We start from the raw sequence: 20,659 nt of genomic DNA on the forward strand, positions 1-20,659 counted from the left end.
CCCATTCTTCCCTCTCCAGGACAGCTCTCATTACCCAAGGTCAGGGGCTTTGTTTGGATTACAACATGCCATTTTAATATAGATTGTAGCACTTTCATGAAAAAAACGATGCATTTTAGGCAAGTAGAAAAGAAGGTGAGGTTAATGCTAGGGCTCAGGGATTCACTGCTCACTGCTCCTTCCCTGCCGTGTTCTGTCCCAGGGCTGCCCTGCACAGTCTGGGGAGTTGTGTACAACCCCAGCCCACCCCCTCAAGGAGCACTGCCTGAGGGAGCCCGGCACCATGAGGTCAACAGGGAACAGCCCTTGGAGAAACAGTGTAGAAAGCACAGGGAGCCTGTTGTGAGTGGGGCCTTCATGCTGTCAGGTGACATGTTCTGGAGACCCCTGGGCAAGCCAGCAGCGGGGGCAGGGCTTGGGGCTCTGCCTGATAGTCCCAACCCGTCTGTAGATCCGTCCTCACCCAGTACTGTGCTTACTTTGGAGAAGTGCTCGGAAGACCCCGAAAGTACAGTGCAGCAGGGCCAGCTCCTCACCAGGGCTTTTCCCATTGACGCCGAAGGGCCAGTTTTCAGTCCATGGTCTTCAGCAGCACTTCTGTGTGAGTGAGTGGTTCACACGCTGTGGTGCTCTCGCAGCCTATACGCCTCAGGAGATCGTGGGCGGCATCCCGGACACCGAGCTCCTCCTGCCCGAGCTGCTGAAGGGGGCCGGCTACGTCAGCAAGATCGTGGGCAAGTGGTGAGTCCGGACAGCTGCCCGGCTGGGCGCATCCACGCACGGTCACTGCTACAGTTTCCAAACGGGGAAACCTTCTTGGGTGAGGAGTAGAGTCTTTGACTTCCGGGTCCGTGTGGATGTCTGAAGCCTTCCTTCAAAAGCTGGGATGGCCGTGCTGCTGGGACTTCCTGTCTCTAGGCTGGGGTGTTAGCTGTGAGCCCATGGTTCTCCTTGCATATTGCACATGCCAACCACCTGCCCCTTCTCCCTGTTCCTCTCCTGGTGCTGCCTGTTGCCGCAGTGTCCCCGAAGGAGCCACATTATTGCACATGCAGTGCTGTCATGGGGAACACACTTTGTCGGCAAGCACAAGGGCTCTGTCTGGTGGTGACATGAAGAAGCAACTAGTGGTCAAGATGGCAGAGTAGGTAAACTCTGTGCTTGCCTTCTCCGACAACCATATCAAATTAAAACTAGGCTACAGCCGAAACTGATTTGGCTCAGTGGATGGAGCGTCAGCCTGCGAACTGAAAGGTCCCAGGTTCGATTCTGATCAAGGGCATGTGCCTTGGTTGCGGGCACATCCCCAGTGGAGGGGGTGCAGGAGGCAGCTGACCGATGATTCTCTCTCATCGATGTTTCTAACTCTATCCCTCTCTCTTCCTCTCTGTAAAAAAATCAATAAAATATATATTAAAAAAACAAAAAACTAGGCTATAGAACAACCATCACCAAGAGCCGCCCGAAGTCTAGCTGAACGGAAGTCCTACAAGTAAGGATACACAGAAGCCATGCCACGATTGGTGGGTACAGAGGTGTTCCTATGTTGTTCAGAAATAGTTTATAATATTTTTTAAAAATAGCCTAGAATAAGAAACATTGAGAAGCAAAAAAAGGAGGAAGAAGAAGAAGCAACTAGGAGGTAGAGAGTTTTCATGTAGTCATGCAGTGTGGGGTCATTGGGATCCAATGTTCATGATTCTATCAATAGAAGCTCACGTTATTACTCATTCTGTTTATACTGTTTTAAGCACGTTAAGCATCTTCTGTCTCTTACTCCCTGAGGCTGCCGAAGTGGGTTGATGTAAAGGTCAGGTATCCTCTTTTCTGGGTGTTGGGGCCTTTGGAGAACAGCAAACCCACTTCCTGCAGGAAGCCTTCCAAGATTTTCCATCCCTAGTTTTCTCTCTAACACACTGAGGACCCTGTGCCTCTGGTACTCATCATCCGTGCTTTCTCAAGGATGAGTGCCTTGTTTGTGCCCCTTTAGAACTGCTGCTCTTTGCATGTTGACAATCACATGATGGGAGAGCACAGAAACTGGGAGAGTAATTGTCAGAAAATCCTGGTAATCTGAAGGCTAATGAATGCTTTCTCCCTCCTGAGACAAGTTGGGAGCTGCCTGCCAGACAGATGAGCTCAAAGGAGGTAGTGGCTGCAGAATAGAGCTGGTGGGGGGGTGCATTGGGTTAAGGGAGCTCTTGCTGCCTGCACGGTGCAAAGCATTGCCGGGAAGGCCCAGGGAGACTGGCAGAGGCCGGCTGTGACGCCTGCCAGAGCTGTGCCGTGTCGGGGCTGCACTGGCGGAAGTAAGAGCCCCCCGATGACCGGGGCTCTGTACCCAGCCTGGCAGCGCTGCCTTGGATCCAGCGGCCTCCCATCCCTAGCCATTGCCTCGGGGCAGCCAGAACTGGAATGGGATGTATCTCTGAGGAGAAAGATGAATGCAGAGGAGGAGTCTGACAGGGCCCAGAGAAGCAGCTCTGGCGGAACTCGAGGTGGACACTGTGCTGGTGGATGAGCCAGGGTCAGGATGGCTGTGGCAGAACTGGCTCTGGGAGGCCTGGGCAAAGGGCTCGGCCTCTCCCGACCCAGTGGGGGTCCTGTCTCAAGGCTGTCGTGGGGAGATGTTGGCTGGCATGGTTGTGGCTGCTCTGACGTCCTGCCTCAGGGCCCCAGCACCACAGACGTGGATTCCCCCAGCCTGACCAAGGAACCTGGACTCCTGGGAGAGAGGCTGAGATAGGATGCCGATGCAGCTCACCTTTGGGCAGGGCTGGCCCCGCTGCTGCTTTGGAATGAGCACTTTAAATTGATATCTCAACATGAGGAGGACGTTGGCTGGGGATTCTGTTAAGCAAAGGCCATTTGAGCTAATGGATGTGAGTACACAGAGTCGCACACAGCCAGTGCTGGAGTGAGGTATTGGGAATGATGGGGCATGTCACAGCGGTCCCAGGTCGCAGCAGAGCTGACACGCACCTGGCAGAGAGGCTCGAGAGGCTCAAGGTGGGTGCCAGGCAGCTGTCTGGAGGCAGAGCATCTTATAACCAGCAGTGGGGAACCCAGGCCCCAAGATACGCATTACCGTCGCTCAGGTGCTGGCTGGCTCCGTTCTGGCCTGCCTCCGCCCAGGCCTCCCTCGCTGCCACACATCGTGTCCTCTGACCGAGTGACTGGGCGGTGCAATGAGCTCACAGTAACTCGGGAGTTTGCGTGGCCTCTGAGCAGTAGGATGGGGCCTGCCCAAGTGCACCAGAGGAGCAGGACCCTCCACTCCAGGGCACAGCTTTCCAAAAACACATCGCTGCAAGAGGCTGCCTGCAAACAAAAACCTAGGAAACCCATCGCTTTCCAGGGTGGAGTGGGCCTGCCCCACAGGGGCCGGAACCCAGAACTCCCTCTGTTAGCCCTGAATTCCAAGGAACACATGGGGCCGTGCTCCAGGACCACTGGAACCTGAGACAAATGGGAGCGAGTCAGCCCCTCCCATTGGCAAGAGGACCCAGCGTTAAGTGTCCTCAAGAGGACAGGGAAGCAGGGCACAGCCTGGCTTTGCATGACACCCACCGTGTGGTAGGTGCTTGCAGACAGCCACTCTACTCCACGCAGAGCACCTGGGATTCTGAACAGCTTGATAGTTGTCACTGCAGGCAAATCGCTGTGTTCTCTTCTAGTCATACCCACCCCCATTTCTGGCCAAGGCACTGAGTTGGTGAGCAGCACTAGCCGGTCCTGGCACTGTCCCAGTCTGTGGCCCTTAGCTATAGCCTGGCAGTGTCACTGGGGGAGGGCAGACAGTGCTGCAGTTTCCTGGGGGTGAGGTCTTTCTGTGCCTGGGCTTAGCATGCTTTGGGTGCTGGAGGGACATATCTTTCATTCGATTTCAGTGAAGGTAATGGACTGCTGCTGTTTGGAACTTTGGGGTGCCCCATGTGGGACTTCCTGAAGTGTCCTGGCTTCCTGTTTCCAGGCATCTGGGCCACAGGCCTCGGTTCCACCCCCTGAAGCATGGATTTGATGAGTGGTTTGGATCCCCCAACTGTCATTTTGGACCTTATGACAACAGGGCCAGGCCCAACATCCCAGTGTACCGGGACTGGGAGATGGTCGGCAGGTAATGGTCCCTCCCTTTTCGCCCTTAGATGCCGAACCCAGCCCTTGCCCTCTGGGGCTGCCCAGGAGCTGGACGGGGTTTCTGGAAACACCTGCCCACCAGCACTGGAGCCCTTGTGTGCCGGGCCCTGCAGCTCCTCCTGAGCCAGTCATGACACCTTAAGGCATTCTGGCTAATTTACATATTACCTCCATATATATATACACACACACACACACACACACACACACACACACTAGAGGCCTAGTGCACGAAATTCATACAAGGGGGGGTCCCCTCAGCCCAACCTGGACCCTAACCAATCGGGACCCCTCGGGGGATGTCCCACTGCTGGTTTCAGCCTGATCCCAGCCATCAGACATCCCTCTCACAATCTGGGACTGCTGACTCCTGACTGCTCACCTGCCTGTCTGCCTGATCGCCTTTAACTGTCCCCCGCCAGCCTGATCACCCCTAACCACCTCTGCCTGCCAGTCTGATCACTTCCAACTGCCCACCCTGCCACCCTGGTCGCCCCCAACTGCCCTGCCACCACCGCCACCAGCCTAGTCACCCTCAACTGCCCCGCCCCACCCCACTCCCACCAGCCTGGTTGCCCCTCACTGCCCCCTCTGCTGGCTTGGTCGCTCCTAACTGCCCCCCCTCCCCTGCTGGCCTGGTTGCCCTCACTGCCCCCCCTGCCGGCCAGGTTGCCCCTCACTATCTCCCCTGCTGGCCTGGTCACCCCCAACTGCCCCCCTGCCAGCCTGGTCGCCCCAACAGCCTGCTGTTCGGTTGTTACTATGAGGGCATAATGACCAATTTGCATATTGCCCTTTCATTAGTATAGATACGCAGGTCAGTGCTTTCTAGTACATTCACAGCATTTGCAGCCATCACCAGTTTCAGAAGATTTCTGCCGCCTCAGAAAGACAACTCACACTCATCAGTGACCACCCCAGCCCTAAGTAACTAGGATCTGCCTTTTGCCTTCATCTCTCTCACTGCCCTCTCTGCCCTTACACAATGCTTCCCATCCTCCTAAATGGTGACCATGGCACCCAGTCTTAGCCCCACTCTGTCCTTGAGACTGTGACCTCAGGAGCAGTGTGAGCTCCCAATTTCATTTGTTCATAAATTGGGCATTTCCGTCATTCTTTTAAATGAGGCTTATGTCTTTGCTTATGTAGTCACAGGGAAGAGGCTTTCTTTATCTGAAATTTAATTTCTCTCTGTATCTGTTCATCAGATTTTATGAAGAGTTTCCAATTAATCAAAAAACTGGAGAAGCCAACCTGACCCAGATCTACTTGCAGGTAACGGGAGCCGGACTGGCAGGCTCTGGGGCGGGGAGTCCCGCCTCCGGGCAGGGGCAGACGGTGTGTTCTTCTCCTCAGGAAGCCCTGGATTTCATTAAGAGGCAGCAGGCGGCTCAGCACCCCTTCTTTCTCTACTGGGCCATCGACGCCACACATGCGCCCGTTTATGCTTCTAAGCCTTTCCTAGGCACCAGTCAGCGAGGGCGGTGAGTCCCTGTGGTGGAGATATAGGCCTCTCTGGGAGGTTCAACTGTGCTTGATTACGTCCAGGAACAGGGCACTCAATACCATTTTGTGGGGGGTGTGTGTGTGTGTGTGTGTTAATATGTTGTTATTGATTTCAGAGAGGAAGGGAAAGGGAGAAAGTTGGAAACATCAATTATAAGAGAGAATCTTTGATCGGCTGCCTCCCACACACCCCACACTGGGAATCAAACCTGCAACCCGGGCATGTGCCCTGACCGGGAATCGAACTGTGACCTCCTGGTTCACAGGTCTATGCTCAACCACTGAGCCACGCCGGCCAGGCCGTTATGTTTTGTTAACGATTGTAGAAAAAGGCTGACGCGTCTGTGCCTCGGAGCTATCCATCAGCCCAGGCTTGGTGGGAGGAGGCTGCAGCAGTGTGCTCGCCCTCCTAGATTAGCTCTGAGAACTTGAACTTCCCCCCTCCTCGGTGAATTTGGTCTGTGTCATTGTCCACCCTGAAGTCTTTGATCACACCGGAGCCTTGACCACCTGCTGAGTGTCCCACCTTTCCCGCAGGTACGGCGACGCTGTCCGGGAGATCGATGACAGCGTGGGGAAGATCCTGAACCTGCTTCGGGACCTGAAGGTCGCAGAGAACACATTTGTTTTCTTCACATCTGACAATGGCGCTGCCCTCATTTCTGCTCCCAAAGAAGGCAAGTATTTCAGTGTCCCAGTACACAAGACTGCACTCCAGAATACTCTTCCCCCAAGGCTCGCTCAGGTCCCCTCAGCACCCCTGGGGCAGAGTGAAGGGGGCTCTGCCCGGGGGACCCCCGCCATGGGGGGATGTCCACTCTGCCCCGGGAACCTCATCCAATGAGGGAGATGTCCTGGATTTGTTCCTGGGGCCCCGTCCAATAGGAACAAATATGAGGAGGCCCAAGAGCTGCCCTATGGGTTTGGCATGGGCTTGGTCACACAGGAGCCTGGTGGGACTGCCCACCAACACCCACGTTCTGTGATGCACCCTCCTCCCCTGAAAGGCTGGAGCGCCTCGGCCTCTCCTGGCCCAGGGAGGGGTTTCAGTGTAGGAAAGTGCCTGCCCGCCGCCCTGCTTCTGAGTTGTTTGTTGTTTCTGGCTCCCCTGGTGGTACCCGGTCAGGAGTGGGAGCTCGGTGAGGAGGACGGAGACCAAGCCAGGACCTTCACTCGGTCCTAGCTCGGCCACGGACTGGACCTGAGATCGTCTCTTCAGCCTCCTGCACATTTAGGAGCTGAATGAGGTCATTTCTGGGCTTTCCCCTCTAAAGCACTGATGTTCTCCATCAGCTTTTTTATTCTAAACTTAGGCACATCATTGTCACTTGTCTAACCAGCCGAATTTGCAACTTTTTCTGAGTTTAGGAAGCCTGCCTTCATGTTGGTGGCAATGTCCATCTCCCCAGGAGCTAAAAATACAGAAGATACACTTCCCAGCCTCCCTGGCAGCCATGCCCAGGCCCCTGCCCTCCCCGGGCCCCCGATCCCCCAAGACTCCCTCACTAAGGCCTGGTGAATAGAGTATCCAGGAAGGAAGGGACCAAGTCCCCTGAGCTGGGCCTGCAGGCCTCCTGAGAGCCGTGGCCTCAGGTCCTTCCATGCACTCTGATTTCCAGCTTATGGAGTGAGTGGCTGCATGTGCCTTGGCCACGTTTTGTTATCTGTTAAGAGGTTCACCCTAGTGGTCAGATATCTTTCGATCTTCTTTCTTTCTTTTTTTTTCAAACAAAATTTTAGAAAGAGGAAGGAAGAGATAGGTAGAGACAGAGAAACATCAATGTGAGAAACACCCATTGCCTCCCACTGTGCCCTCACTGGGAATCAAGCCCACAACCTGGGTATGTGTTCTGACTGGGAATTGAACCCACCACCTTTTAGTGCAGGATGATTGCTCCAGCTAACTGAGCCACGGGCCAGGGCTGGTCTTGTTCTTTAAAAATGCTAGGGCCTCAGCAGGGCCCTGAGTCACTCAGGCAGCTCTGGAAGGAAGGCCACGGACTGCAGTCAGGCCCACAGGGACCGGCCTGCATCTGAGGCCCAGGGGACCCCGTGCTCAGGGAGCTTTGGGGGCTCCAGTATTTCAAGTGACAAGAACAGCATAGCCGGCTCAAGCCAAGAAGCTACTCTGTTGGCAACAGAAAGCAATTCCTGGTCCGGGCCTGGCTGGTCCAGGGCAGTCAGAGTCCATGGCCCAGCCTCACGCTGGGAGGGGCTTCGTCTTCCTCCTGGAGAAGGGGTGGACATCTGTCTCCCAGCAAAGGCCCAGAGCCGAATGTTGGTGTCCCTGCTTGGCCCTGAATGGGACGCTCAGGAGAGCCCTGCCCTGACAGCCCAGTCTTTCCGGGACCACCAGCCTCCCAGCTGGCCTGGAGCTTACTCACCACAGCCTTTGTTTCTGCTTTGTGGAATAGTTCATGCGGACAGAACCTCCGTGCGCATCTCTAAAAAGATACAAATGACAAGGAGGTAAAAATCGGTGCACCCATCACCCAGCAGGACATTGGATCAGCCAGAACGGGGACTCTGCCCTCTGACACTTCCCCAGCATGGTTTCAGGACCACCTGCTCACGGCCGGGCTTGTCAGAAACGAATCTGCATCCTGTCCGTGATGGGACCCCCCCCTCCCCCGGGACCCGGGGACTGATGCATGTTAACTAGACTCCCCAACTCCCAAACATGCATGGACGCCCCTAGACACTGACGTTTAAGAAAGGTTGTACCTGAAAAGCAGCAGACAGTGGTACAGCATAACCCATGACCTGCTGTCGGGATGTGCTCCGTGGCTCTGCTTGAAGAGTGTCTGTGTCTTGTGCTAACAGAGTGGTCCTGTTCTCTGTTTCTGAGTAGTTGCTCTTCATTTTAGGACCAAAAAAATGGGCACCGTGTTACCCCCTCATCCAGGATGGCTGCCTGGGTCAGAGCCATCTCGAGGCATCCCAACCTGGTGCTGGTCCGTTGCCTCCATGATGGTCCCGGTGCCTCGGTGTACCAGCAGTGTTACCTTTGAATTGCTGGGTGGGGCTGGGAGCTGGCAAGGGCCCCAGTAAGGCATGTGTTGCCGAGGGACTCAGACTAGAGACAGCTGATGGGCAACAACTCTCCCTCCCCAGGAGGCAGCAATGGCCCCTTTCTGTGCGGAAAGCAGACCACATTTGAAGGTGGGATGAGGGAGCCTGCGATTGTGTGGTGGCCCGGGCGCATCCCTGCAGGCCAGGTGAGTCAGAGGTTGGCCACTGGCCAGGCCTGCAGTCATCCTGGGGTGTGGAGATTGTTCCCTCCACTCACCACTCTCCTCCAAACGGGGCCCCTCCTGAGGGAGGCCACTGGTGAGTGAGAGGTGTGTGGGGTGGACTGGAAAGGTCCTCCATGGACATGGCATGGGGTGTTGGTAGCTGCCAAGGGAGGAGGAGGCGTCAGCAGATAATAAATGTGGCAGTCCTGGGTGCCACTGAGTGGAACCAGTTTCTTCCTGCAGGACTATCAGAGCCTTTGGTGTGCAGTGTGTACAGAGAACTTCTGGTAGGGGCATAATAGAGCAAGCTGAGTTTTTAAAATCTTGTTTAGCCATAGAACCTTTTTCTCAGAGTGCATTTCCCAGGCCACTCTTGTGTGGGCACGCTCCCAGAGACGGCAGCAGCTTGACCGTGTGGTTGGTATCTGTCTGCAGTGCATAGGTGCAAACCACAAGGCTGGGTGGCCCAGGCCTCTTGCTGGACAAGGTGTGTGTCTTGTCCCTCAGAGCCCTCACTCTCAGAGTCACCCTCAACTGGGCACCTTGATTGAGGCACCTCGAGGGGCCAAGACATGTGAGTCACTGGCTCAGCTGGTCTCTTTCCCCTGCTAATGAGCTTCTTCAGAGAACACTGGGCGCAGTGCTGGTGTCAGCTCAGCCCTCACAGCCGTACCTTCAGGGGCCTAAGTCCTGTGGCTCCGAAACTCCCTCAACAAAGGGCCGAAACCGGTTTGGCTCAGTGGATAGAGTGTCGGCCTGCAGACTGAAAGGTCGCGGGTTCGATTCTGGTCAAGGGCATGTACCTTGGTTGCGGGTACATCCCCAGTGGGGGGTGTGCATGAAGCAGCTGATCGATGATTCTCTCTCATCGATGTTTCTAACTCTCTCTCTCTCTTCCTCTCTGTAAAAATCAATAAAATATATTTTTTTAAAAAAAGGACTGGAACGCACCTTCGCTCTCTCTCCCGCAGTGTGGAGGTTGGCAGTCCCGCACCCAGTGTGGAGGTTGGCAGTCCCGCACCCAGTGTGGAGGTTGGCAGTATGGAGATTGGCAGTCCAGCACCGTTGGGGCTAAGATTGGGTGTCGCAGAGCTGGCTCCCCCTGGGGGCTCCAGGAGAGAACCAGTTCCCTTGTTTTTTCAGGCTTCTTGGCCCTTGGTCCCTCCCTCCATCATCCAGGCCAGCAATGGCCGTCCAGGTATCACCCTGACTGGCCCCCCTGCCACGTTCCCAGGGTGAGGACCCTGTGAGACCCTGGCGCTCATGGGGAGCCAGAATCAGCCCTTGCTTTAAGCTCAGCTGATTGACAACCTGATTCCCCTTCTCTGTGGAAGGAAAAACATTCACGGGGTCCAGGGCCTCACCCAGAGCCCAGCCAGTTCTTCCGTCCTGAACTCTGGATCTGGGTGCAAGAGCCAGGTCACTGGGGAGAGCCCCGAGAGCCTGCCCTCATCGCCTTCACCCCCATTCTCCATGTCAGCAACTGAGGCCAGTGAGAGGCAGTCTTTTCGGGACCTCCCAGCTGGCAGGCGGCAGAGCTGGGTGGGGCAGAGTCGGAGATGCCCCCACACCTTCCCCCACTGTCTTTTTCTCCTGGGACCCCTTTCCCCACCCGCCCTGCCTGTGGGAAACTCCAGCCTCTGGGAGCCTCTGCCCCTTGCCTGCCGGGCTCCCTGCCCTCTGGGCCCTGCTTCCCGGAGGAGGGAGAACATGGCACAGAGCTCCAGCCCCTTCCTCACAGCATCTCGTGGCGCACACCGAGACTGAATTAGACGGCTGTCAGGCCTGCACCCTGTGATAACTGCGAGAGGGTTTTACTTTAAAACACCCTGCCATCTGTCCAGCCAGCTTCACATATTTAGCTCTCCCCTTCACGCCTGGCAGGGTGACTTTATTAATTGTAGCCTTTGATTCCAAGTTAAGTCTTGAAAGTGCTGATAACAGCCTCTGTGACTTCCTGCCACGGGCCCATGGCAGACAAATTGCATTTTCTTAAAGGCTTTACATGCACACGTTGAAAGCGTCTATTTTTTCAAAAGGAGCATCCTCCACGAGTGTCCCCAGCTGTTCCGTGCTGATATGAGGACTTCAGATATCCGCTCCTTCTCATACCACCCACACCTAGCCCACAATCTCTCCTCCTCATTTATCTTTTCCAGAGGGTTAAAGTATGGATTTCTTTCTTTTTTTCTTCTCCTAAAAAAAAAAAAAAAAGCTAGAAGGGGAGGGAGCCATTGGAATGTTTCTCCTCCCCTCTGCTTCACAGAATTTTTGAACCAAACCTTGATCTTCATGCCCCACTCCCACCCCAGGCTGCAGAGCAGATGACACCAGTGGCTGCGGTGGTTGTGCTTGGGTTCCGTTTCTCCTGGTGTGGGGGATGGAGACAAGGGTGCCCAGGGTGTGGGAAGTGCTAAGTTGGGCAATGCTGTAGGCCTTGGCAGGCGGTGGGAATGAGGGGGTGCCTGCCTTGCCAAGTCTGCCAACAGTCTCTCTCGGGTTCTCCCCGCTGACCTGGCTCTTGCCCCAAATCCAGAGTTCAGAGCTGAAAGAACTAGGTGGGCTCCAGACAAGATGGAGCCATGTGTGGGAAACAGACGCGCGTCCGATACCAGTGGGCAGCCCTTGCCCAGAGCTGTCTGCTCCTTAGGTCTATCCACAGGGACAGCTGCTCTGGCTCTGGCCGCAGTCCTCACCCTCTCCCCATTCCATCTGCTCTCCCCTCCTGTCCTCTCTCCGCTCCCTCTGGCTCTCCACATGCCTCTGGGCTTCGAAGGTCTTTTTCCTACCTGCACTTGTACCAGAATTGGGAACGCACAGTGTCAGTGTTAAAATGACGCGGCAGCCAGGCGCAGAGAGGGCAGGCCTCCTGAGGGGGACCCTGCAGCTGGCTCCCTGGGCAGGCTGCATCTTCTCCCTTCTGTCTGGTTCCCATTCACAGGTACTGGGATGGGACGGTCCTGCCTGCTTTCGGGTCAGAGAACTGGTTTGGTCCCCACTTAGCCCCTGATCTCCCCAAGGACACTCTCCCTGAGGTGGGAGAGTTGGGTGGCGGCCACACTCACCCAGACCCTCGTGGATGTGAGGAGCTCTGGGAGGGGAAGGAGGCTGGGATGGGAGCAGGCCCGGTGAAGTGGATGGGGTGGGCATGCATGAACACACGAACATCACGTTTTTGTGTGTGGACGCGTTGTAAAGGATGTGGTAGTGTGTGCCATTGTGTGAGCACACGTCTCTGTAGACCCAGCTGGACAGCAGCAGGACGCACACCCCGGGGCCTGGCCCCGGCCATCACCTGGTGAGGCAGGTGTCCTGAGTGAGTGTCCACCCATGTCCATTTCAGGTGAGCCACCAGCTGGGCAGCATCATGGACCTCTTTACCACCAGCCTGTCCCTCGCAGGCCTGGAGCCACCCGGTGACAGGGTGATCGATGGCCTTGACCTCCTCCCCGCCATGCTGCAGGGCCAGCTGATGGAGAGGTTTGTTCTAGCCGGGTGCTCACCCTGCCCAGTCTCCCAGCACCAGCTAACCAAGTGATGGAACAGGTTTCCTTGCCCAGCTGGCTTGGGGCAGACCTCTGGAACATTCTGGCATGAACTCCATCCTCCCTGCGGGGCTCATCACTTCTGCCTTGACCGTGGAGCAAGGAGGAAACTAGCTACCCCAAACCTCTGTAGACTGGCTGTATTCCACCTCCCACCTCTGCACCAGAATGCCTCCTGTCCAGAGTCAGTATCTCCTCAGCCTGAGACCAGCTACCCATTTTGGATTTAGGGCAGGGGTTAGTCAGGCTTGTGTCCTTTTTTTTGTATTTAATATTGCTTATTTTTTCTCTCTTGAAACCTGGCACAAGAGCCTGCTTACTGTGGGGAGGGAGGGTGCCGGAGGCTGCAGCCTCAGTGAGCTGCCGGCCCCTCAGGGACCAGAGTGCCTGCCCACCACCTGATGCCGCTTCATTCTGCGCCCGGCCTCCCAAAGCCAAGAATGACAGAAGCCAAGGCCTCGCCCTGCAGCCTCCTGGGCCTCTGCCGCTTGTGCTCATGTGATTGCAGCATGGTCGTCTCTGTAAAGCCTCAGCCCTAACCAGTCTCTCACATCACCTGACCCTTCCCTTCTTCCCTGACAGGCCGATATTCTATTACCGTGGCAACACACTGATGGCTGTCACCCTGGGCCAGTACAAGGCCCACTTCTGGACCTGGACCAATTCCTGGGAGGAGTTCAGACAGGTAAGGTGCTCAGGGCTGTGGGCTTTGCACACCCCACACGCTGTCCTTGAGGAGGACACATCTGGACAGAGGAGGCCGGCAGGAGGCTTCCGCGCAGTGGGGATGGCCACACGATCCCGTGCTTCCTGCCTTTTGTGTTTAAGTATGGTAAGAAGGATTTGGGGTGCCACGGTATACTACAAGGATAGCCCCTTAGGGTCCTGGGCACCCCACCCTCCCTTAGGCTACCCAGTGTCTGGGGAAAGGAGGCCTCAGGCCAGGTTCAGACTCAGCAGACACCTCATGGCCCAGGTGGACACAGGGTGCCTTCCCTGACCCTCTCTTGCTTGTCCCCCTCCAAGGCCTGATCAGTGTTCTGTGGCCTCTGAAAGGCTGTTGTACTGTCTGCATCATGGTGTCTGCCCCAAGGGCTTGTGGATCAATTGCCACATACATGCTGGGTCTGAATTCTCAGCACATGGTCTTGGATTCTTACTGCCTGTCCTCCCTGCCTTTCCCCCCTCCTGAGTCCTTTCTGCTGCCCCCTCCTACACACAGCCTCCCCCTCCCCCAATGTCTAGGTCTTTAGACACAAGAAAAGCCTGCTAATGTGACTTAATTGGGAGGAAAGCAATTTAAGTTAATGAAAAATCTAAATACTGGAACACTGCAGCACTTGGGATGCAAATTGCGGATTTAGTGGATCCCTGCTCTGGTCCTGGGCTGGGTGGGGGGCATGGCCAGGGGGCACCTGTGCAATGCATGGACCCGGGTGCTGTGCAGAAATGGTCGGCAGCATGAAGTTCTAAAGTACCCCACGGCCATCAGCAGCTCCCCTGAGTACCCAGGAGACTTTGATCCTCCTCCAGTCTCTTACAGACAATGAACACATTAGGGACAGCTTTGTTCAGAGGCCACCATAGGGCCCAGCTGGGGCCAAACAGCCAGTCTGGGCTGGCTCTGCCCTGAGGGAGAGGCTTGAGGTACAACCTAGCTGTGGGTGTTCCAGTCTATGGTCCCAGGTTTGGCGGACACCTGAGTGGACCTTATTAGCTTCCTGGCTGTATGCTTGTCCTGGGGCATCTCACACCCCCTAAGAATCCCTTCCCATGTCCTGGGGGCTGCTTTGTGGTGGCCCACCAGGCCAAGCCCCAGGTCTTCCGTCTACTCGTGACTGTTGGATGGTGGAGGAGGAGCGAGTGAGCATCTCCCCTGCCGAACCTGATGCCGCTGCCCCAGGCAAGCCATGTCCTCCCACCAAGGGCTGCGTGAGGCCCTGCGTGAGAGGCCAGAGGAAGGTGCATGTGTGACCTGCATATCCAGATTCACTCCCATGGGCACCTCCATCCCCCTCCTCCCTGCCAACCCTCCGAAAAGTCAGTGCTGTGACCTGCAGGTCCCCTGGCTGGCCCAGCTGTGATGCTCCCAGTGTGAGCCTCCGCACAGATAACAGTTTTAAGAGAAAAATCCTGTACTAATTAGCAGGATCTTAATTAAATAGCTTATTTGATTTGCACCCATATTATAATCTAAGTCTTCTGTCTAGACTTAGATACTTCTCCATTAACCGCTCAGCATTTTTATGCTAAATGTGGTTATTTTTCCCACTTTGCTCTCTAGCAGTTCTGCTCCCAGAAGGTCAAAGGGTCACCCCCTTTGGAAGCCCTGTGTGCTCACTGTCAGCTGTCCTCGGTGATTTAGACCGCTGCCCCTGGCTCGGGGATTGCCTGCTCAGTGCAGATAAATGGAATTTCATGAGCTCTAACTTCCCTACTTTATTGAAAAGCAGAATATTAACTGCTCCACTGACCAGCTGTCCATCATAGACACATGGGGATTAGAGACGGTTTGCCTCCTTACAGAAAGCCTCTCAGTTAGTTACCATACCTGGGTCATGGTCACCTCGCCAGACCTGTCAGCAGTGCCTCCCTGTGTTGGCTGGAGACTGATGCCAAGTCTTGCAGGGTCCAGGGGTCACCAGTACCTCAGGACGGGGCCCTTGGGCTCAGCCAGTTCTCCCTGGATGGCAGGGGCCTCTCCTCTTCCCAAGTGAGAGAGCCCCAGGGACAGCCTTCAGGCCTTGGGGACAGAGCTCCAGACCGCAGGCCACAGATTCAAGGGAACCCCTGGCCCAAGCCCTCAGGGTGCCCCAGGACCTGGGCAAAGCTCAGGCCATGTCCTGGCAGGGGAAGCCCTTTCCAGACGCTCCTCAGAGGCTGTCCCATGACGAAGGCAGGAGGCAGAGGAGGCCTCGCACGTGCGGCAGTGGGTGCCACACCTGAGCCTTTGGGGAGCCTGGTGTGATCTCCCCATCTTTTCCTGCTTTCTTAAACATATTAACTTTTGTCATTTTAGGGTCCCTACCTGTTAAGGGGCATCTGGGTCGCCTGTGGGCCATTCCTGGCTCTGTACATCCCTAGCTTTCAGGCCTGCAGTCCCTCCTCACTAGTGAAGGAGTTTTGAGGGAATGCTGAGCCATGAGGCAGATGAAGTGGTAAAAAGCTTTGCTTTAGAGCAGCAACTTTCACCCAGTGTGCTGCAAATTTTAAAACATGCAATACCTGACTATTTAGTCAGGGATTCTGACCTCTTTCCCCTAAGATTGTCAAATAAAAATGACAACAGCCAACACAACAATAGCCATCCGGTGTGAATGAATCAAAATTACCCCCCCCCCCTTTTTTTGTCAGATTAACAAAAAAAATAATTTTGGTGTGCCACAAATTTCAGATTATGTGTGCCATGAATTGCAAACAGTTGAAAATAGCTTCTCTAGAAATTAAAGGCAGTCGGGATGTGAAATGGGCTAAAATAATTTAAAGATATTCACTTCCTCCCTACCCCACCCCCCCACAAAAAAAGGGGGTTCCAAAAAAGTAGGGGATGGAACACAGGACGTAATTGCTCGGCATCTCTGGGGCCAGGGTGATGGGAAGGCTCCACCCTATAGGATCCCACTTCCTGGCCTGCTCCGGCCTTGGCCGCTCAGACGGACTGGCCAGCCTTGCGGACTGTCATGTGTGTGAGCTTCCACACACAGACGGCGCTCACCTGTTTCACCCGCCTCTTGTTTCAGGGCGTTGACTTCTGCCCTGGACAGAATGTCTCAGGAGTCACCACCCACACGCAGGAGGAGCACACGAAGCTGCCCCTCATCTTCCACCTGGGACGAGACCCAGGAGAGCGGTATCCCCTCAGGTGAGCGGGCACACGGGGGCATTGAAGCTGCCCCGGAAGCATTGGCCAGGTGCAGCCAATTCAAGGACATGCCAATGTGCTGCGTTTCCTAGAAGTACATGCACACTGCGGACGGGTGGAAATGCACACACACAGGAAGGGAAGCGTGGGGCCTCCCTCCACCTGGAGCTCTGGGACCTGAACTGCGGTTTTCCCATGTGGGCATGTGTGTCGTCGCCTTTCCTCTCCAGGGGCTCCCATCTCCCCCATCTGTCTCCGTGTGGCCCAGCAAGACATGACCCCGGCTCTAGGCTGCCATCAGAGGTGGCCTCTGTGGAAAATGACAGTCCAGCTGTGGGGTGGTCAGGAATCTCTCAAAATGGCCACCATGTTCCATGATGAGCAGCACTGAGGACATCAGGAGCAACTGAGGCCCTTAACCCGGCAGCTGCCTGCAGGCCTGACTGAGCTCCTCCCAGTGAGGGTCAGAAAGGGGCTCTTCATGCCACTGGGGAACCCTGGGGGCTTCCTCAGCAGCCCCCAGCTTTACTGGAGCCAGGGACCATGGGCACATGGAGAGCCGATGCCATGGATGAAATAGTGTCCCCCAAATTATGTCCAGCAGAACTTTTTTTATAGGCAGTCTGGTGAGGACACACAAGCCTGCCCCGCAGCCCCCATGCCTTTAGCCATTGCTGATTTCTCCACGGCTCAGGTGCCCTCAAGGTGGGTCGTATGGACAGAGATGGCGGCTGAGCCTCTGATAACGCTCTCCCCTCCCCATGGCAACATGCATGATATGGCTTCTCAGACTCAAATGTCCACAAAAGGATTGACACAGTAAGCTGGCGGAAACTTGGAACAAATCCTGCCCCTGTCTCCACTGGTTGAGTGTGGCCAGATGGCACCACTTCCCACCTCTGCATTCCCCAAAATTTGAGGTCGTGGGGCCTGCTGCTCAGAACAAAGATATGTGGATGCACTCACCAGAGAGGGACCTCCTTAGATCCATGTTGTCATTATTTGGAGGTCCCTGCAATGTTTGGGGTTATTGCCCCAATTGGAGGGCCCCCTGGGTACCCAGTCACACCCCTATTCACAGCACCCCATACCTGGCTCCAAAAGAGGAGGCTTGGAGCTGGATGGGACGTGACTTGCCCGGGGTCATTTAGGGGCACAGCTCTGGGCAAGAAGATCCTAGACCCACTGCCTGGACAGAACTGTTCAGGGAGGAGTGCAGGGCCTCCTGGAGCTTCCCGCCCGTGCTCTCACTGCTTCGAGAAGACCTGTCCAAAAACCGCTGAACTTGGTTAAGCCCACCCTTTGCAGTGCATTTGGCCAGAGTCCTGGAAAGACACGAAACATGCCTGAGACCTATTTCAAATAGCTTGGGGGCTATGTGTGAAGGGACTGCAGCCAGCAGAGCAGGGAGCATGGACTGGTGTGGAGGCCTGAGGAGCAGGGCTGACCTGAGTGACAGTGTCAGGTGGCCCCAAGACAGTGGCTGTTCCAGCAGGGCCAGCCATGCCTGAGAGAGACAAACTGGGCCCCCAGCCCAGGCCTTTTCCCAGCCCACCTGGTGGCCTACCTGAGGGTCCTCCCCACCTCAGTGACCTGATGCTCTCTCTCATCTCTAGCTTTGCCAGCACCGAGTACCTGAATGTCCTTGGTAGGATCACCCCAGTTGTTCAGCAGCACCAGGAGGCCTTGGTCCCTGGACAGCCCCAGCTCAATGTGTGCAACCAGGCAGTCATGGTAAGTGGTTTATGTGTACACGGCTATGGATGCTATACATGACGATTCCTGTGGGGAGCGTCCTCAGAACCCTGAAACTGCTGAGGAGTCTGCATGCTCTGGCTTGTTATTCTGTGAAAGCGATGCTATTCCCACCCCAACAACCATCTCCCATTGGTGACTGCTGTTTGAGAAGAGTTTAGTGACCAGAGGGGAAGGGAGGTAACTGACCCGGCAAGGCGCTGCCGCCATCTCCTGGACCCCATGGGAACTGCCACAGCCTGGCCACCCTGGAGTGGGAGAAGGTGGGGGAGCCGGCGCAGGAAGTGTAGGTCAGCCTCCGGGCTTAAAGTGAGCAGTCACTGAGAGGTATGTGGACTTACGTGTGTGAGCACGTGGGTGTGTGTGAGCATGTGCAAAGCCTGAGGGGCCCCTTACTTGTCCTCTCCATACCCTGGCCCTCCTCAACCCGGATGGAGGAAAGGTTCCATTCTTAGTTCTTGGCCCCTCCCACCTTAGCCCTGGGTCCCCCACACTTACAGCCTCCCAGCTCTGCCCTGGGCCCCACACACCCAACCCCCCAGCTCTGCCCTGGGCCCCAAACACACCCAGCCCCCCAGCTCTGCCCTGGGCCCCACACACCCAGCCCCCCAGCTCTGCCCTGGGCCCCACACACCCAACCCCCCAGCTCTGCCCTGGGCTCCACACACCCAACCCCCCAGCTCTGCCCTGGGCCCCACACACCCAACCCCCCAGCTCTGCCCTGGGCCCCACACACACCCAGCCTCCCAGCTCAGTCCTGGGCCCCCCACACTTACAACTCCCAGCTCTGCCCTGGGCCCCACACACCCAGTCCCTCAGCTCAGCTCTGGGCTTTGTTCCTGCTTCCAGCTCCCTAGCTCAGACACCCCCCCGACCCCTCCCACACACACACATACACATTCTACCCGCTAGCTCACCTCTGGGCCCCCTGCACTTCCAGGCAGCCCAGGTGAGGACTCAGGACCGTGTTCTCTGGTCACTGTGACAAGACCAGTCCCTTACAGTCCATCTGGGACCTTGAACAGCCAGCTCTTCCCTGGAGAAAGGGTTCCTGCCAATTAAAGAGCTTTGGGTGGGGAGTCGTGAGATGTATGAAGCCTGCCAGCCCTCCCTGGAGCGTGGAGCTTCTCTGCGCAGCCGGTGTGCGCAGGTCCTGGCCTTTGCTCTACTTGGAACATGGCCAGGGGGTTGAGGCAGTTAGCAGACCGTCCCCTTGGATAACAGAGGGCTCAGGCCAGGGCCTGGGCAGGGGAGGAGTCTAGAAACTGCCGAGTACGTAAGTGTGTAGAGTAACTGCACATTCTCTTTCTGAATTTCCTTTTTTCAGAACTGGGCACCCCCAGGCTGTGAAAAGTTAGGGAAGTGCCTGACGCCCCCGGAGTCTGTTCCTGTGAAGTGCTCCTGGCCCCACTAGCTCCTGTGCAGGCTCAGGCAGGCCCATGCCTCCCACAGGCCCTGCAAGTGCCGGGGGTAGAAGGGTCTGGTTCCCACACTGGGGGAGCCTCCACTGCCCTCCTCTCTGCCTACCTGATTCTGCTGCCTTGAGCCTGAGGCCCTACATCAACCTGAGCTGAATGCAGCGCTGCCTACAGGTCTCCGTATGCCCACCTGTCTCGTCCTCCCACTGGGCTCTTACCACCTTAAGACTGGCCTTGTTCAGGGCCTGGTCTCCATCCCAGCACCCAGAGGGCATGACTCACCACGGATGCCCTCAGCACTTCAGCCCCAGTGCCAAGAGAGGCTGTGCCAATCCTGTGTTGAACTCCAGTCCCACCTCTGCACCACACCACATGGAGGGGGAGGAGGCACAGGGCCTCTCTGACCTGGATTCTCCATAGCCACGGTCTCCCCCACCCAGTGGGGACAGCTGATGCTGGTGCTTTCCTGGACACGATGTCAGCATCATGGATTGTCCACCTTTCTTAGGGACCTAGACCCCTGAACCCCTGGACCCTAGCACATTGTGCCGTGTGTCTGCGCCTCACAGCCATCCCGGCTGCCCTCCTCCTGTTGCCACCTGGTGTGGCAAAGCCGAAGAGGCCCCTCACCGGCTGGAATCGGAAAAGCCTGAGCAACCAAGGGCAGACCCCAAGGCCCCTGCCCTGAACCCATGCGGAGTGGGGGTCTTCCCATCTGCAGTGATTATCTTGCCAAAGCTCTGTTGCTGGAAGTTGGAGAATTATGAAGAAATGGTTTTAGAATAAAGTAATATGCATTTTAGCTCTTGTGTTTTAAAATGAGTTTATGTTTGGGGGAAGTTGTCCTTCCTGGGTACCCTGATGGGGGGCTGCAGTGTGTCCCCTCAGCTTCCAGCACAGACACAAGCGACATTGCTCTCAGGGGTGGGCTTCCAGCCAGGCCAACCATTCCAGCCTCCTTTCTCCGCGCTTCCCAGTCCAGAGAGGCTGGGAAGGCTTCCTCCCACTGCAAGCCCCCACAGCACGCCAGGCCCCAGGCCCCAGACACCTAAGGCCTCCACCTCTGGTTTGTCCCCTCCCCTAGCCAGGCCATCATCCCAGCTCCCTCGGAAGGCTAGCTCACAGCCCTCAACCCCCTCCCCACTCTTAGCCCCCACATCCCGCCAGCTCTGGGAGGGAAGGCCCGCCCTCGCGCCGCAC

At 56.2% G+C, this 20,659-nt stretch overlaps 1 protein-coding gene across 2 annotated transcripts in view; it reads left to right on the forward strand.

The window, feature by feature from the left end:
• GALNS (galactosamine (N-acetyl)-6-sulfatase) overlaps nucleotides 1-20,261 on the forward strand; it is a 29,395-nt gene extending 9,134 nt beyond the window's left edge. The window contains exons 4-14 of one of the 2 annotated variants that reach the window (XM_036440908.2): nucleotides 639-741; nucleotides 3,974-4,117; nucleotides 5,346-5,412; nucleotides 5,494-5,621; nucleotides 6,181-6,320; nucleotides 8,758-8,861; nucleotides 12,223-12,359; nucleotides 13,007-13,109; nucleotides 16,165-16,286; nucleotides 17,903-18,020; nucleotides 18,982-19,320. In XM_036440908.2, the coding sequence (XP_036296801.1) occupies nucleotides 639-741; nucleotides 3,974-4,117; nucleotides 5,346-5,412; nucleotides 5,494-5,621; nucleotides 6,181-6,320; nucleotides 8,758-8,861; nucleotides 12,223-12,359; nucleotides 13,007-13,109; nucleotides 16,165-16,286; nucleotides 17,903-18,020; nucleotides 18,982-19,026 (1,211 nt within the window). In that variant the 3' untranslated portion in view covers nucleotides 19,027-19,320. Of the gene's footprint in view, nucleotides 1-638; nucleotides 742-3,973; nucleotides 4,118-5,345; nucleotides 5,413-5,493; nucleotides 5,622-6,180; nucleotides 6,321-8,757; nucleotides 8,862-12,222; nucleotides 12,360-13,006; nucleotides 13,110-16,164; nucleotides 16,287-17,902; nucleotides 18,021-18,981; nucleotides 19,321-19,368 lie in introns of those variants that run through there. The other variant, XM_036440910.2, reaches the window with a different exon arrangement.
• Nucleotides 20,262-20,659: the final 398 nt, after the last annotated feature.

The sequence above is a fragment of the Pipistrellus kuhlii genome, unplaced genomic scaffold (assembly GCF_014108245.1).
Source record: "Pipistrellus kuhlii isolate mPipKuh1 unplaced genomic scaffold, mPipKuh1.p scaffold_m20_p_17, whole genome shotgun sequence".
Lineage (NCBI taxonomy): Eukaryota > Metazoa > Chordata > Mammalia > Chiroptera > Vespertilionidae > Pipistrellus > Pipistrellus kuhlii.